This window comes from Crocodylus porosus, unplaced genomic scaffold (assembly GCF_001723895.1).
Source record: "Crocodylus porosus isolate Cpor-Errol unplaced genomic scaffold, CroPor_comp1, whole genome shotgun sequence".
Lineage (NCBI taxonomy): Eukaryota > Metazoa > Chordata > Crocodylia > Crocodylidae > Crocodylus > Crocodylus porosus.
The window spans coordinates 44193856-44212958 of NW_017728949.1; the positions used below are offsets into that span (position 1 = coordinate 44193856).

The window sequence follows — 19103 nt, forward strand, 5'->3', positions numbered from 1 at the left end:
CCCTCTTCCGGCCATGTGACCACCTGGTTGTCCTGGCAACCAGGCACCTGAGCTGCCTGGGTGCTTGGCAGCTCTGCCAATCACCCTCACAATCACGGGGCCTCTATGTGACCCCATGACAGTTATAAAAAAAAAAAAGTAACTCCAAATCCACATTTTCCCATGATTTAAATGAAACACCACTAAAATAAATCTATAGCTATCTATGTCTAGATAGCTATAGATTTCTATATATCTATATATATAGTGGTGTTTCATTTTAATCATGGAAAAATATGAATTGAGGGGCTTTTTAACTGAAAATTAGTTTTGGTTTTTTTTAAATCAGAGAAAAACAGGATCCCTGGTTATAAGAAACATTGGAAAGATGGGTGATAACAGAGATTTTAATTACCCAGATAATTTTTTTAAAGCAACATGGCAGGAAAACAACTTTCGAGGAAGTTCTTAGAAAGTGTTTGGAATAATCATTTGTTTCACAGAAGGTATAGCAGCTATTTCAGATTTGAAGCTACTAAGGAAGAACCTGTTAAGAACCTTAATGTGGAAGGTAATTAGAATGAAAAATGGCCACAAAACAATAATTTATGATTCTAAAAAAATGAAGGAAAAAGAACAATAGAATAAAAGACAATGGATTCAGAAAAAGTAGAACTTAACAAATTTGAGGAACTGGAGGTAAGGTCTCAGGGGAAGGATTCTGAAGGGAAAAGGACTTCTATTTCTTATGATTTCTAATGAAAATGACATGCTTAGGTACGACAGTGTGAGCTGTCCTCTTACTAGGAGTCAGCCACCCCTGCTGAGTAGCAGCAGCTGTTGCTGCTAAGGGAGTAGCTCAGTGGGAGTTAAACCCCCTCAGAAAGCAGAGGCACAGACAGTGAAAAAGTGAGGAAGCAGTGGTGAGCTGAATGATGTGTCCAGCAAGACTGCTGTGTGAAGGCCAGAGCCACAGGGGACACCTCCCAGTGTCCAGGACAGAACAACAAGTTTTGTTTATTTGCTTTGTTTATTTAAAGTCATCCCTTGCCTGAGCCACCTGCAGCACTGTTCACTGAGGCAGACCCAGCCTCAACTCTGTTTAATGCTAGGGCTGGCTAAGGAACTGCTCAGGGAGCAGAAGCCTGCCTGATGAATCTCACAAGCATGGCAACTTGCTTATGGGTATGCTCAGATATCTTCTTGCTAAGTGGATGCAAGCAGATGAGTATCATCTCCAAGGAGCTCCATGTGACCAAGCCACTCTGTTCTACAGGCCATACAGCCTATTCTGACAAGCTGTGTTTTACTCTCTTTGAGAAACTGAAGAACCATCTATACATCAAACAGGAACAGACCAACACCAGGCTTGCAGAACTGACAAACCATCCAAACATAAGAACAATATACAAAGAGGAGATCTCTGCATCCACCCATGAAGTCCAACACAAACACCTTCACTCCTTACAAAAGAAGGAAGCAAAACTTTCCCAACTTACAACAACAACCCTATGATCCACAGGAGTATTATCAACCTATCCACTCCCAGCCCAGCTGAAGTGTCTATACTATGTTGCGGTCTTTCTTTCTGCCCCGCTACACAACTGTACAGCTGTATGGAAACCTTGAGGCTTTTTTCTGCTGCACAAGACTAAGGGACTATTTCTATGAAAAGCTACACAATGACCAACCCAGCACAGACCAAGAAGGGCAGCTCCTGGACTCTACCTAAGGGTTGCAGCCCTATTTGGATGTGTATATAAAATTGTTTTCACCTCCATACGCATTCTGAGATTGCCAAAAACCAATGATATTTATGTTACCACTTTAATCCTGAGGAATGGAAAACCACACTCTGCGTTAAAAACAGCCCTGATACATCAGGCTGATTAGGAAGGTACCAGTACTGGCATGGACAAAACAGCATGCATACAGAAAGCCAAGAGACAACGTTCTAATACAAAGTTTTACCAACTTCTGACTGGGGACCCCATGGCACAATACCAGAAGGAATTAAGTAAACTCTGAAAGAAGCTACCTCTGGAAACACAGGAGAGGATTAATGTTTCCACTTCTGAGAGCCCACAATGGGCAATGTTTAATTGTTACCCAAGATCCACAAACTAGGATGCCCCATTGCTACTGGCACCATCACAAAGGCATTTCTTTCTATGTTGACACAAACCTATTCCAATATACCATGGGAACTTCCAGCTATTTGAAATTTACCACAGATTTCCTGAAAAAATTAGTTTCCATCTACAAGCTTCTAGCTAACGCCATATTAGCTACCACAGATGTTACATTTCCATACACCAACATCCCCATAAGCACTGATTACGAGCCATAAACCTAGTTCTACACAATCCTACCAGCTCTGATTCCACTGACCAGGATGCACACCTTAAGAACCAGTAGCATGGATTCCTATACTTACAATACAATTCTAAAATCATATCCCAGTTTTGACCTGCTACAATACCAACTGTGACAAAGGAAACAGAATCCCTTTGGGTCACTGACAGCCCCCAGCTAGAACACCTTAGAGACATCATTAATGACCTCCTGGAAAATGACAAACATTAAGGTAGCCACAGGGGACAAACTTGTCCTGGCTTAATAATCCCCACAGCTTCAAATGGCATCTCTCCAACAACAGACAGCTTAACTCCTTTTTATAAAGACACCAGACCTTACTCCAGACCCAGATGCCAGCTGTGCCCCTGGCATCAACACTAACCATGACATCATCAAATAACACTGAATTATAATATCGGAGGTTCACTCACCTGTGCCTCTATCATGTCATACATGTCATCTGCCCCTCTGCTGTCTACACTGGACAGATGGAGGCGATCCCTATATGAATGAACACTGATCTGACATCAGTTCCAGAAAGGCATACCAGCCTGTGGCAGAACACTTTAACCTCCCTAGATGTTCGGTCACTAACCTCAGAGCAGCTGTTTTTGGCAACAAAACTTTAAAAAAAACTTGAATGGGAAATTATGGAACAAGAAATCATCCGCAGAATGGATCATGTTAGGGGGTGCAAGACTGGGTGATGACTTCAGATAGAAATCTATCAGCAATGAGATGTGGACTAGCTGCAATATAGATGGAAAATATTGGTACAACTACATATCCTTGTTTGATTCCACTTCTAAAAGTGAAGGGGTACATTTCCAAGCCATTGCTTAGGATGCTTGCTGTTATACTGTTATAAACTCTGATAATGGTAACATATTTTGGCAGGCATCCAAATTTCATCAGGATCTTCCACAAGGCCTCTCTGTTGATTGAATCAAGGGCTTTAGGTCAATGAAGACTATGTAAAGATCTTGGTGTTGCTCCCAGCACTTCTGCAGCTACCTAGTAACAAAGATCTTAACCACTGTACCTCTTTGTGGTCTGAAACCACATTGGGACTCCCTAACCGACACTTCCATTACTGATCTTCAGTACACTGATGATTGTGTTGTGTGCCCATTCAACTGAAGAGCAGACTCTTGACTGCTTCTGTGAAACATGTGAAAATCTTGGATTCACTGTCAACTTCACAAGAACCAAGATACTTTACCAGCCTACCCCAAAATAACCAGCTGCTACTGCACACGTTACAATCAAAGGCCAACCCTTGGAAACTGTTAAGCATTTCCTCTACCTAGATATCCACCTTTCCAAAAAAAGTAAACATAGACGACAATGTTCAAGACCAGTTAAGATCTCCCAGCACTACCTTCAATGATCATGACATCAGGACCCAAACCAAACTTCTCAACTACCAGACTGCTGTCATCCCTACCCTGTTGTATGGGTGTGAAACTAAAATAACATTGAAAACACTTGAAACATTAGTATCAGCAATGTCTTTGGAAAATCTCCCACATTATTTGGAAGGAAAAAAGAACCAAACACCAGTATTCTGGCTCAAGCAAACACCAGCAGCATTGAAGCCATGTTTATACAGCACCAGCTGTTGGACATTGTAGGAATGCCTAACAACCAGCTTCCAGAACAGATCCTATCCTCCCAACTCACCAATCTGGTCACCATTCTAGAGGTGGACAAAAAAGAGATTCCAGGACACAGTGAAGACCCATCTGAAGAAATGAGATAATCAACATCACGACCTAGGAGACCAAGCATTAAATTGTCCCTAGCGGTGCTGTAATGTCCTATGAAGCATCAATCATGGTACAAAAAAGGCTGGAACCACTGGTCTAAGCTAGGGCGCTCAATGCCCAATCAGCAGAGCCATGTCATCTGGCCCACCAGGCTCCCTACAAATCCAGAAGTTTGATACTGTTAATTCCTCCTTCCCTGCTACAAAATTTCTGAATCTGTGGGGAGTGCAATGGGCTAGAGAGCATGACACTCTGCAATAGATCAGTGGTGTGGGATCTGGAAAGCACGAGGCCCAGTCCTGGCACATGGAGCCCAAACTGGGTGCCTGGGGCCAGGCTGAGACACTGCAGGACCCAATGTGGGCTCCAGGGGCCTAACCCCATGAGGGATCCACGCCTGAGGCTGAAAAGTTGAGCACCACTGGTTTAAACCAGGACTAGAGTCTTACTTCATTACCTAGATTAGCTTTTATAACCCTATGTCCTTCAATGCACTGTTTTTCCCCCCTCTCTCCTACCCACCTCCCCTCGCCCAGCAGTGTCACTCCTTTACTTTCCCTCTTCCCTATCCTTTAAATTCTAATCACTGCTTTCCACTTAGAATTGTTTCTTCTGGCAGTCTCTTCACAGCATCTGATAACATACACTACTGCTTATGAAAGCTTATGCATTTGTGATTTAGTCTATAAGGTTCAAATCTACCCTGTCTAATTTCTAAAGGAAGCAGAATTAAAGGCAGACTGGCAAATTAACCCAATGCAAGAGAAAGATATAAAGTGTATTAAGAGACCAACATGGCTACGTCAGAAGTTCTTAAATGACCTGAACATTTTAAAAAACTGTACAAAAAATAAAGTCTTAAAAATATTTAGGTAAGTCAGAAGGATTTAAATCGGCAGGGTGTGATGACAGTCATCTGAGAATATTTAAAGAACTAAATGATGCAATTTCGTTGCCTTTAGCTACTATCTTCAAGAACTAATAATAGAGGACAGCTGAGGTCTTAGTGGACAGCAAAAGGCTTGTAGCACCTATCATTAAAAAGGAGGACCTGGGGAATTATGGACCAGTCAGCCTCATATTGATACCCAAGAAGATGCAAGAAAAAATTATTAAACAATCAATTTAAGTGCCTGAAGGATAATAAAGTAGTAAGCAACAGGCAATGTGAATTTTATAAGCAGCAGCTAATGTCAAACCAATTCAATTTTCATCTCTGACGGGGTAACTGGTCTAGTGAATGGGAAAAAGTGGAACCAAATTATATGTTGACTTCAGTCAAATTTTTGACATGGGTCCATTTGACATGAGAATACAACCAACTAAAAGACATATAGTGTAAAATATAATATGTGCTATGAACTGCAGTAAAAGTATTTATCAACTTGGGAGTGGGAGACTGGCAAATTAAAGACTTGGGAGACTGGCAAATCAAGTGCGAGCCTGCAATGGTCTGTCCTGGGTCCAGGACAACTCAATATTTACACTAGCAATATGACTCATGAAAGTTATACTCTTATAAAATCTGTAAATGAGGGGCTAGAGCTAGAACCTTTTTAGACTCAAGGCACCCCTTGGAAAATGTCAGCTGTTAGCTTCCACTTGATTTTTGACTACAGAAAAATAAAAGAACAGTTCTTCTGTTGCAAAGAAATCAGAACGACATTAATAGATCAGAATTCTTTTGACTCTGAGGATTCCTATTTGAAATCTCTGGGCTTATCCTGTGAATTGTGTTTGAACACTTAACACTGACAATGTTGTGTGGCATGCCACGGCACTCCTGAAAGGCTCTCAAGGTACTCCAACATGCCTTGGCAATCCAGTTGAGAATTACTGGGCTAAAGCACTGTAAGCCTCCTGGAAGACAGGCACGGAATCCAAAATATTAAGAATAATCTGAGAAACTTACTGAATTTCATCTAATCACTTTCAGACAGGACAAGAGTGAAGTACTTTGGAAAGGGAAATCAAATATACAAATAACTGGCTAGGCAACAGTACTGTAGAAATGAGCCTATGGTGGACCACAATTTGAATATGAATATCAATGTGTTGTTGCGGTAAAGAAGTAAGAGTCATTTTGAGATGTATTAACGGGACATATTTAAGACTTCAGTTGTAGTACTGGAGCTCATTACCACAGAGTACATAGCACCTTAGAGGCTAAATGGTTCAGAGGGGCATGAGCTTTCAGAGGCAACAACCTATTTTGTCAGGTGCTAAGACGCTTTCCTAGAATCTGACAAAGTGGGCTGTTGCCTACAAAAGCTCATGCCTCTCAGAAACAATTGGTTTCTAGGGTGCTGTCCTGCCCTTTCTGTCTGATTTCAGATTAAAGTGGCTAATCACTTCTGTGCTCAATAGCGCAGTATGTTACAGAGGGCAAAAGTATACAAAGGTTCAAAACAGGAATTAGACAAAAATGTGGGGGATAAGTACTTTGGGGCCTATTAAACACAATAATCAGAGGGGCAACTGTAGGTTCAGAACATTTCATAACCTAGGAATACTGGTAACTGAGAGGTTAAGACAAGTAATCACAGAAATCATAGAAAATTAGAGTTGGAAGGGACCTCAGGAGCTTATCTAGTCCAACCTCCTGCTCAGAGCAAGGTCAGCCCCAACTAGATCATCCCAGCCAAAGCTCTGTCTAGCCAGTCTTAAAAACGTCCAAGACTAGAGATTCTGCAGCGTCTCTGGGTAACTTGTTCCAGTGTTTTACTACCCTCCTAGTAAGAAAATTTGTCCTAATATCTAACCTAAACTTCCCTTGCGGCAACTTCAGATCATTGCTCCTTTTTCTGTCATCTGCCACCACTGAGAACAGTCTAGCTCCATCTTCTTTTGAACCCCCCTTCAGGTAGTCGAAGGGTGCTGTTAAATCCTCTTTTAGTCTTCTCTTCTCTAGACTAAGTTATGTGCCCCAGCCCCTACACCATTTTTGTTGCCCTTCACTGGACTCTCTCCAATCTGTCTGCATCCTTTCTGTAGTGGGGGGTCCAAAACTGAACACAGTACTCCACAACTGGCCCCTGCTGAATAGAGGGGAATAATCACTTCCCTTGACCTACTAGCAACACACCTACCAATGCAGCCCAGTATGCCATTAGCCGTCTTGGCAACAAAGACACACTGCTGGCTTATATTCAGCTTATTGTCCACTGTAACCCCCAGGTCCTTTTCTGCAGAGCTGCTGCCCAGCCAGCCTCTACTGGTGCATAGGATTGTTGCATCTTAAGTACAGGACTCTGCACTTGTCCTTGTCAAACCTCATGAGATTCCTTTTGGCCCAATCCTCCAATTTGTCTAGGTCGCTCTGAATCCTAGCCCTACTTCCCAGCATATCTACTGCTCCCCAACAGCTTGGTGTCATCCACAAACTTGTTGAGGGTACACTCTGTGTCATCTTCCAGGCGGTTGATGAAGGCATTGAATAAAACTAGCCCCAGGACTGACCCCTGGGGCACTCCACTTGATACCGGCTGCTAACTAGACATCGAGTCATTGATTACTATTCTCTGAGCCCGATGCTCCAGCCAGTTTTCCATCCACCCAACAGTCCATTCATCCAGCCCATACTTCCTTAGCTTGCCTGTGAGAATGTTGTGGGAGACCATATCAAAATCCTTGCTGAAGTCAAAGTATATCACATCCATTTGTCTGCCCACATCCAGGCATCAATAGATGGCAATCAGGTGGTCAGGCATGACTTGCTCTTGCTGAATCCATGCTGACCATTGGTGACACCTAGGGGGTGTATGCAGGTGCACACGCACCCCAAGATTGGCAGTGCACCCCCTGCGAAAAGCACTGCCAACCCTGCTGGCAGCGCCTGCAAGAGGTCGCTGCTCACCACCACTACTCCCCACTGCTAACACCACCAGCAGCGTCTGCGGGTCAGCACTCACCCTCCCCTCCAACCCCCACTGATACTGCTGCAGCTGCCTGTGAGAGCTCCCCACTTGTCCTGCCCCCACCACCGACACAACCAGGGCTGCCTGCCGAAGCTCACTGCAACCTGCAGGCGGTCGCCATGCCCCCCAAGCCTCCAGGGGTATGCGGTATTCATGATGCTGACTGTTCCTAAATTGCCACTTTCTCTTCCAAGTGCTTAGAAATGGGTTTCTTGAGGATCTACTCCATGGTTTTTCCCAGGACTGAGGTGAGGCTTACTGATCTGTACTTCCCTGGATCTTCCTTCTTCCCTTTCTTAAATATGTGCACTATGTCTGCCTTTTTCCAATCATCTGGGACCTCTCCTGATTGCCATAAGTTTTCAAAGATGATGGGCAGTGGCTCTGCAGTCTCATCAGCGAACTCCCTCAGTACCCTCGGATGCATTCCATCCAGCCCCATGGACTGTTATATGTCCAGCTTTTCTAAATAGTCCCCAACCTATTCTTTCACCACTGAGGGCTGCTCACCTCCTTCCCAAACTGTACCCCAATCACCTGATCAGGGCAGGAGGCTAGGAAACAGCTGTGGGGGAAGGCCAAGTCCCAGCCCCCTGCTCCAATGTGCCAGTAAGGCAGCAAGCCTCTGGCTGGGCGAGAATTCCCTGCTCAGATGAGGGTAGCTGGAAGCTATACTACCAGGGTGTGGGGGGGGCAGACAGGGAGCAGTGAAGCCCTGGCTAGACAGGGATTGCAAACTAACCGTGCAGATCGCCGATCCAGCCAACAGCTCACTTCCCACTGTCCCACCCATAGATGGCCAGTCCTGGTGCTGCTCAGCTCCCTGTTCCTGTGGGAAGTCAGAAGCCCCATAGCACCAGGAGGCATGTGGGTGGTCCCCACACTGATCAGCTACCAACTACGATTGCAGAACTGGGAGCTGCCTGCTGCCATGGCAGGGAGAACTTTTTCTTGGCCTGGGCTCAATCCCCAGCTCTTGCTTCTATTGTGGAGCTGAGAGCTGCCTGCTGCCAGGGCAGGGGGACAATGTCCCAGTCCCAGCTCTGAGCCCACCCTGTCAGCAGGCAGCTCCTAGGGGAGGGGATTGTTCTCCTAGCCCCTGCTGCCCAGGCAGACTAGGAGCAAATATGCTCCCAGTCAGCCATCTACACATGGGATACTGCAGAGTCATTAACACACAGTTAATCTGCTACCTGAATTTGCAGGTAGCAAATTAACTCCGCAACTGACTAATTTACTGCACAGTAAGGATCGGCACATGTAAATAGCGATGCTTTACCATGCCATCAATTAGTCAGCTGCATAGTAAGGAATCTTATGTAGACACGCCCATCATGTACTATTTTGTCTATCACACTAAGAAAAATGTAGACAATCTTGGAAGAACAGAACAACAGAGATGAGAAATGGTTTAGAAAACATGACCTGTACACAATATTTGAATTAACTGGGTTTGTTTAGTCCAAAAAAGAGATTACTTTAAGGGAGAACATAATAATCTTGAAATATATATATTTTTAAAGCTATTATTTAATGGACACAGATGTTCTATTCTTCATGTCCACCAAGGACAGGACAGGAATAAATAGCGCCATTTGCAGCAAAGGATTTTTAGGTTAGACAATAGGAAAAAAAACCCTATAAATGTTAGTAGATAAACGTTAGTAGAAACTATAAGTTAATATAAGTAGTTCATTGCCTTTGGCGATTAGCAAAATTAGATACTAGCTTATTGAGATCTTAATTATCTGCAGAGCCTCTGACGTTGCAATGGGTGTCATTACAAGAAGCTATTAAGTGGCAAGCCCAGTCTAAGGCTTCGCCTAACATTTCTTAAACAAAGATACTTTTGTCTAAAAATCAGCTTTTTATGCCATGTGTTGGTGCTGGTGTCTTGTCGAAAAAAAAGTCTTTGCTATGCCATACAAGTGTTCACAACATACTTGGTGGGGAAAGGTGGCTGGATTATGTCTTTTACATATTTCACCTCAATCTCGGCACTGCAAAATCATTGTTCTTTAGTGATGATTTAGCCTGTCTCCAGTAAGACTACTTAAGAGCAAGTCTTTGTCTTAGAATTATTACCAGATAAAGTCCTCGTTTGTTTTAAGGGAACAACGGCAGCTAAATCTGGCAAAACCTCTAAATCTATTCAGGTACCTCAACTTCAACTTAAGTAAAACAAGTTAGACAGACACAGTTTCTTAGCCTCTCCTCATGTAATTAGCAGTCACCATGCTCCATGAATTGGATACTTTACAGTCTTATAAAAAAGAGTCCAGACCATCAGGGACAGTTCTATGCCCTGGGTAGTGGTAGTACAAGGTGTAAGAGCAGTGGCCAGAGGTTCACTGCTGAGGGTGAAGATACCTCCCTTTTTTACTGCAAAAATGTAGGTCAAGCAGCCATTTAAGCAATGATTTTCAGTGGCAAAAAAAGAAGGTGAAAGGGGCTTACTCTGACACGCCTGTCTCCCCATAACAGTACCCTGTTTCTACCCATTGCTGCGCCATGAGCTGCTACCACTCAGGTCCTGCCAAATCAGTCACTGCTGCTATGCCCTCTCCACTGCCAGAACCAAGGTTGCTGCATGGAAATGCAGGATGCAGGGCACTGGGGGTGGGGGATGGGAGAGTACAGCACTCCCCAGACTCCATCATGGCACATCTTCCCTAGTGACCTGCTGACCTACCCATTGTTACACTGTTGACAAGAAACAGTCTCTTCATCTGCCAAGAAGATAAATGAGAGTTTCAGTTCATACCCTCCTTCCTCGTTGTATGCAAATTCAAAAGCCATGAAAAATTTCAAATTAGTTATTTATGGGCCCAGGAAAATGTACGGAATAAGACAATCCAATTGACACCCCTACAAAAAGCATCCAAACTAAAAGCATTTCCAAGGATGCCAGCTCTACTTCAGTTTTTACCTTAAGAGGAAAAAATTCAAAAGACTTCAGAAATGAAACATGAAAGCAACTAACATATAAAAAGGATAGTTGAGCTGTAGCGCTCATCAACTCAGGCAAAAAGAAAAAGAAAAGAAACAATGTCTTGCCCCCCGGAGAGGGAGAACTGATCAAAATCACAGACAGAAGAGTTTTCAGGGGAAATCCAGAATGACCTTCCTCTGGGAAATATTTTGATTTAAAATGACATTGTGAGAACCTTAATTTACATGAAAAGAAAGAGAAAGCAGGCACATTTATTTCCTTTCACAAAGAACCTACTTATATTTAGTTTAGAATCTGTTGCAATAAATTTTAAAACAAGTTTTAAATGCAATTTAGATGCCAGGAGACCAAATTATAACCCTTAACACTAGCAGCATTAAGCTTTTTATAATAATCATTGTTTCGCATCCAGTCTTTTATAGCTAGCTAAATGAGGACTGAACTGTTTAAATTCCTCCAGCCAATTCAGTTTAACCTCAGGCCAGATGGATCTTAGAATCAGAGAAAAATAGGGTGTGTGCCACCTATGCACGTGCAGCCTGTGCCAGGGGTCAGAAGAATTAATAATGCAAAAAACCAAGTGGTGAGCTTATGCCAATCAGAATACATTAGACTTATTAGAACAATCATGTAAATTTAACTTTTTCTGTGGTCTCAAAGGTTGAAAGGAATCAAACCTGCCTTAGGCTTAGAAAGCCTTCAAAAGTGGACAGAAAAGGCCATTTAAGTCAGCCCATGGAAACAATTACAATGCACAGTGTTCTGTCACTCACTGACGTAGCAAAAGCATATTTGCATATTCTAATTAGGAAAGCAGGTTGAGAGTCTGTAGCCACTCATATTGAGGCATTTCTCATTAGATTTTTGGCAGCTTCTTAGCGTAACAAGACACAAAAAACTGCCAGTGACAACAGAAGTGAGCAAAGCAGGATGACATTCTTTTAGCCAATTAATGCAGGGCTCTGAACTTCATCAAACACTGGTAATCTATAGGAAGAAAGAACTTCAAACCAAGCCTTATTAAAGTGGCTCATTAAAGGAAAAGAGGTGTTGAAAGAACATCGTCCAAAAGCTTCCAATCTAAAGCAGCAGGTAGAGTTCAGACTTTATGCAAATCCTTTATTTTTTCCGGTCCACAGGTATAAGTCCATGGGCTAAAATGTATGTTTGTCCATAAAGAGAGAAGGAACTGCTGCTCAGGAGTGTGCATCAGCTGTTCCACTAACTCTTATGTTTGCATGATCCTGTAGCAATAAAAGTTTAATATATTTCCTTAAGTTTTACCCTCAATAAAGCAGGTTTAAAGTTGGAGTGGTTTTGCTATACTAATATTACTATAGCTTGCCCTAGTATCCTTTCATATCAATAAAATCATTACATCCATCTATACCACAGTCTCCTTCACCAGGTCCTGATCTGAACTCAGTCTGCTGACACCATGACTCAGCACCTTGTTCCCAGTCCCTAAATTTTAATACCAATGTCTTTATCCTGGCAATCCCAGCTCCACTACCTTTAATCTCATAGTCCCACTTAAACTCAGCCCTGTCATCAACCTCCAGTTCCAATGTTCCTCCCATTCAAGCACCTGCCCCAAATTGCTCCACACTGACCAATATGGTTCTTGTCCATCCTGAATTCACATCAAGCAACTTCATGCACCCCAACTGTCTGCAAGTAAGGATGAAGGGATGACACTGACAGCACAGAAATGACAACCTCAATTTTGGTGCAGGACCTAAATCATTTCTGAGCAGGCAGGAACTGCACCTGCAGAGGAAGTCCTACACAGACTGACAGTCTCCAGCATGCTCAGTGTGGCATGACTGTCTTGAGATTTTGGCTACAAAGGTTTAGCAAATCTGTCCTGAGCTTGTACGACCTGCAATACTTCAAAATCTTATAATTCATCCAAATGTGTGCAGATTTTCACAAGCAAGCACAGTACAGGCAGATCTTCTGACACAAAGCTTACCCTTCCCTCCAAAATAAAAACCTTTGCTCCAAGATCCGGGAGCTCCAGAACTCTTCCGAAAGAAAAGGCCGCCAGGATTTTTAACATGGACAACATAATGTATTTTCCCTACAGACATTCTAGGAAGTGTTTTGTAAGACAGATGGACAGAATTCAGCCTGAGACAGAGGCAGACCCCCAATGGGGAAAATTTCAGCCAGTGGTTAAAGTTTGGCAAAACTGCCAACAACTGAAAATACAGTATGTTATAACTAACAATCTTAGTAAAAAGTAGTGTTCAAACAGCCCTGCCTATAATCAGTTCCCCTGAGAGTAGGATGTATGCCTTTACCAATAATTTATTCTCTTAATTCTATTTTATCCATAATTATAACTTATTTTACTATGGGCAAAAGAAAAAAATGCAGTTGAATACTTGTATTTATACTTACATTGATCTCTGCAATAGCAGTTATATAAATCATAGTCTATTGTTTAGTAAAGATAAAAATATTTAACATGTTTTAAGTTGAATAGAACTTCAGGAAAAAAAAGAAAGGTATTCTAACATGAAGGTGGAGCACATGTTGCTAAAACAAATAAAGCTAGTCACCATTCTTTATATCTAAATCCAAGCTTGTGGTACATGGGCTGTTGGTCACTTCACTTGAAAAAAAAATGGGTAAAAAATTCATTTTTAAGAAAGGCTATGAAAGAACTGGCATTTTTTTATGAATAACCAAAACTACAAAACAATTAGCATTCATTACTTAGCAGAAAGGTGGGAACAAAACAGCACAAGAGCTGTAGAGGTGAAGAGGAGTACATATCAGCAGAAGCAAAGAGGAAAGTTTGCACAGGGTAAAGAATTACTTGGCTCAAACCAAACCAGTATTTCAGTCCTTTATCTCTAGCAGCAGTTTATTTCCTTACTAATCTTTTTTTTTAAATAGATGATATTTCTAGAAGCAAAAAGGTGGATCTAAGCTTCCCCTTCTGGTGAATATTTTCAGCCAAAGAAGTATATCTCTCTTAAAGGAGCAGGCAAAATTAAACATATTTTAGAAGCAAGTGGGGGGATGGAGAAGGGAACAACTTCTGATGCTGACGAATTAATTAGTATGGACGAATGAGTGGCTGCATCACTTCTGAAAGTCAGAGCTTCTTTGGAAAGTGACCTGGAAAGGTCAACCATAATCATCACAGAAGATCTAGGAGAACAGAGTTTTTATAGATTTCAATGTTTCTCATGACTTAAAAAAAAGAAAGAAAAAGCAGCAAAACAAAAGCCAGAAAACATTGTGGTACAATTTGTCATATATCAAGCCTAATAATGGCTTTGGCAGAATCCCTCGGAGTGTAACAGAACAGGTTGCCTATTAGATTACCTGGCTTAATAGATGTACAAATTACATAACAGGTATCAGAAAATATTCACATGCACTTATAAATAAATACTGAACACATTTAAATACTGCACATCTTTGAATTCAGGCAATCACTTAATTTAAAAACTGTAAGATGTTAAAAAGGAACAAGGAAAAGGAGCATTTGAAAACAGAGGAAATGCTGTTCTATGCCACTACCATTGTACCATTAAAAAAAATTCAAACCATGCATATTTATAGTAAATACAAAAGTCACAACATTGATACAAATATGAACCGAATATTGTAAATAAAGTATAAAAATCCATATATTTAAAAATATTTTAAGATGAAAAAATAAATAATACGTCCTGATATCATAAGCCAAAACTTTAATTGTACCTTGTAAAGAAGTGTGAACAATACAATGTGCAGCGTTTTACAGTGCAAAAGCTTTGTGAGACCCTGATAGCTTGGATGCAATGGTGTTCTTTTCTTGTAGGGAGGCCAGGGGTTTCCAGGGAATTTTCCACTCTGTTTTAAACTGTTAAAATAAACAATATTTATATTAAAGACTATAGTAATGAAAATTGAAACATTCTCTCCATTATAAAGCACTCAGAGCTATGAGTTTATAGGTATATATTTTCTTTTGCTCACTATTTCTGTATCATGTTGTTAAACAAGGTTTTGCAAACTACAGTGGTTTATGGATTGAGACTGACAAAGGCTGCTTAGTATTAGTACTAGGATTCAACATCTCTGAATTATTTTTGGAATAAATCTATAAAACATAAATACTGACAGTGGTTTTTAAGAACACCTTTTTCATTTTTCCAAGAACCATACAGAACAAGACACTTAAGAATTATCTTTTCATTTAAGCAAATTTTGCATTTCCTGCTGACCACTACTGTAATATGTATTGGCATGTGTAATTTTTTTTAAGTTGTGCCTCAGAAGACAGGCACTTAAGCTTTGATATCTGAAAGTGAAACTAATTTATTTAGACATCTGCAACACCTGTTATTTAAATTCTGAATTCTCTTCAGATTTGTGTGTTCAGTACTTGAACCAACTAATGTTGATATTGGTGCATTTTCAAAGTTACAAAATGGCATAAATTAAAATGAGAAGCAAGAATTTTTGTGGGTGATATCCTTTATCATGAATGGTTGAGATAGGCTTAGACAAAATTTCAAATACAGTGCAGACATACAAAAAACGAGAACTCTTGGTTCCAAAATGATACCTTTTATTAGACCAACGGGGAAATTGCAAGAAAACTGTCCTTTTCTGCAAGCTTTTGGGAGCAAAGTCCTTTAACCAGGAAAGCTTGCAGAAAAGGACAATTTTCTTACGATTTCCCAGTTGATCTAATAAAAGGTATTATCATTATGGAACCAAGAGTTCTCGTTTTTTGTATGTTTTCTTGTCTCAAACCAACATGACTACCAAGTACATTCCAAATACAGTACATTCATTCTTCTTCAAGTGACCATAAAAATCCTTGCCTCTCCATATTTCCTTGACCAGGACAGCTTCAACATCACTCAAACACTACCATAAAATTAAAATATTTACATCAATGAACATGCAATACTTTACAGATTATAAAATAGATTATGGACTAATAGACAATAGAATATGTTAGTAAAGCGCTGACCATAGTGTATAAACACAAAAAGGCAGAATCTGTCCGTATGCCAGCATCTAAACAGACAAGTGACATCTGGTCACAGAACAGAACAACAGTAAATGGAGCAGACAGTTGTAGGAGAAGACAATGTTGCGTGAAAGACAGCAGGAGATTCACCAAAATACTTCATACACAAGTACTGCTCCAATGTAACTTGTTCCAATATAAAATTACTCCTAATGGCTCAGTACAGGCAGTCAAAGAGCCCAAGGTTGAATCAATTCAAGCTTTGCAGGTTAGACTAAACCAATAAGCAAAGGAACAGACATTCACTTTTGATTCCAGAAATGCAGCCACATGCCTGCAGTGACCAAGGTCAGAAGTCAGGGGGAGCTAAAGCATGCCTCCCTGCTCAGCTGGAACACACAGTTTGGACCAAGGCTACCCAGCCCACCCTAGGGGGGAGGATTTGTGGGGGAGGTGCAAAGCATCCTGGGATGCTTGGGGACTGTGAGTTAACTTGAATTTAGAGAAGACCTGGGACAGAAGCTCAATAAACTGATTTAACTTAGATCAATGAAGTCTAAATCTACATCCATCCAGGTTTATCTTAAATTGGTTTGGCCATTTTGAAAGTGGTTTATGTGCACTGAACTTCTGTTGTATTACAGTTTTGAACCATTTTCTGAGTACTTATACCAATTTATGTGTAATTTCTGTCCCTAGCCAATAGGCTTAAAATCACTCACTTCAATGCAGAGTAAGTACTGCCATATTCATTCCATTGGTGCAACTGGGTTTATATTGATTTAAAGTCCAACATATAGACAGGGTCTAAAAAAGGTCAGAAGCAATATCTGTAGGTACATACATCAGAGAAGCCACATAAAAAGATATTACAATACTGAAGATGATACATGAAATCATGGAAGAGATTTATGCTGAAATAAATCAAAGCAATTTTATATATGGCATTGATAGGACTTCAAATACCAAAGTAATGGAGGAAGATAAGTCAGAGTAGAATAAAGAATACAACAGAATATCAGCACAGCAGAGATAACTAAGGTTAAAAAGTAAAGACAACAGGAAGAGAAGTCAAATTGTCAAGAACAGGGGGCTTACAACATAATCCTATTGGATTTCACAATGAAGCGGTTGAAGCACAAACAGCCACTGCTTCCCACTCTTTGCATATCCCCTTCTTACTTCCTAGGTATCACTAGGTGTGCACATGTGACAAGGGTCCTGTAACCAGCACCACAGGCAGGTGAAGCAATTAAAAGAAAAGTATTGCTCAAAAGCTACAGCCACAGGCTGGGGAATGCCCAGGATAGGTTCTCTGAAATATTTAGCTGTCAAGCTCTAAGAAACCTCTAAGAATATCTAAGTTTCAGTTTCTCAGCGGCATATAACCTAGATAAATATTCAACAAGGATGGCAAACAGCAAAAGTTCTTACATAGGGTGGCCACTGATACACCCCCAAAATACAGGACAGCCCCTTGGTAAGAAGCGGGCCCACTCAGGCAATCAGGAGTGAGGGTGGGGCCACCAGGCCCCTTGGCTAATCAGCACCAAGGGACGGGACCACCACCTCCCTCCCTCCAGGGCTGGCTCCAAACCCTTCGCCTCCTGGCTGTGCACCACCTCTAGGCACAGCCAACATAACAACCAGGACAAATAATCAACATATATTTCCACCAAGGAACAGAAAAACAGGACTTTTTGCTGTTCATTCCTCATTCAGGAACAGACAGGGGACAAAGGGTTTAAAAACAGGATGGTTCAGTATAAAACAGGACCAACTGCCACCCTAGTCTTACAACAGGATGACCCCCTCCACGGTCATATTTCTAGCTCTTGCTCAGCAATGTAGAAACACAAGCACTTCACACTTAGAAACTCTTAGATTTTTCTTATTTTTTTATCATTGTTTATAAAAACTTATTTTTTCTTTCCCCTAATTTCATTCAGCCTAAAATGGCTGAACCGTTTGACAGGCTATTCGTACAGTTAAAATTTGGTAAAGTTACAGGCAACCGAAAAATGTTAGTTAACCTTAATTACAGTTGGCACCATGTATTACACCAATATCTATGGACTTAAATACATTATTGCTATTTTCATTAGAGGTTTGGAAACTAAGTCAAATTTCAGAGGAATTTACAGACAACTATATTTTACATTTTTCTAGGTTTGCAGAAAATGCTTATTTTTACTTTACTGTGTGTTAAACAAAAGAGCCAGCTGTAAGACCATGTTCTTCTCTCATGCTAATATAATATCTAGACATATAAAGAATAAGTGGAGAAGTCACAACAAAATCACAACAAAATATCACAACAAAAATTAAATTTCCTTTTTGCTCAAAATAATGTTTTAAAAAGGCGATTTATTTATTAGATAAAAGGTGGTTTATTTTTTTAAGGATTTTAATCAATGGTCATATACCAAGGCATACCCATAGAAATAAAAGGAAACTGTAGACAATTTCAATATACAGACTACTGCAATACTGCCCTTGGGAAAACTAAAATTGCTTTTTGTAATTCATGTTTACTTTGGCTTCCAGAAATACATTCCTCAGTTCAAGAATAAAAGGTTATGTATTTCATATATTTCATAGACATTAGGGCTGGAAGGGACCTCAGAACATCATCAAGTCCAGACCCTTGCCCAAAAGGTAGGAAGTTAGCTTGGTTCATAGGACCCCAACAAGATAAGCATCCAAATTGCTCTTGAAGGTGTTCAATGTAGGTGAATCACCTCCGATGGCAGGCTGTTCCAGACCTTGGGGGCTCGGACAGTAAAGAAATTTTTCCCTATGTCCAGCCTGAAACGGTCTTGTAGTAGTTTATGACCGTTCGACCTCATCATCCCTTGGGGCGCTCTGGTGAACAGACGTTCCCCCAGATACTGGTGGTCACCCCTGATAAACTTATAGGTGGCCATCAGATCACCCCTGAGCCTACGCTTTTCCAGGCTAAAAAGCCCCATGGCTCTCAGCCTGTCACTGTAAGCTCTGTTTTCCTGACCTCTGATCATGTGCGTGGCTCTCCTCTGGACTCTCTCAAGCTTCTCCACATCCTTTTTGAATTGTGGAACCCAGGCCGAGTACAAGGGGAGAATGACGTCCCGGGATTTGCTCGAGAAGCATCTATGGAT

The 19103-nt window shown here is 41.1% G+C and overlaps 1 protein-coding gene across 1 annotated transcript in view; it reads right to left on the minus strand.

The window, feature by feature from the left end:
- The window catches only part of UBR3 (ubiquitin protein ligase E3 component n-recognin 3 (putative)), a 239638-nt gene that overhangs the window by 139594 nt on the left and 80941 nt on the right, over window positions 1–19103 (minus strand). The window contains exon 18 of the mRNA XM_019553730.1: window positions 14700–14841. Coding sequence (XP_019409275.1) covers window positions 14700–14841 — 142 coding nt within the window. The remainder of the gene's footprint in view (window positions 1–14699; window positions 14842–19103) is intronic.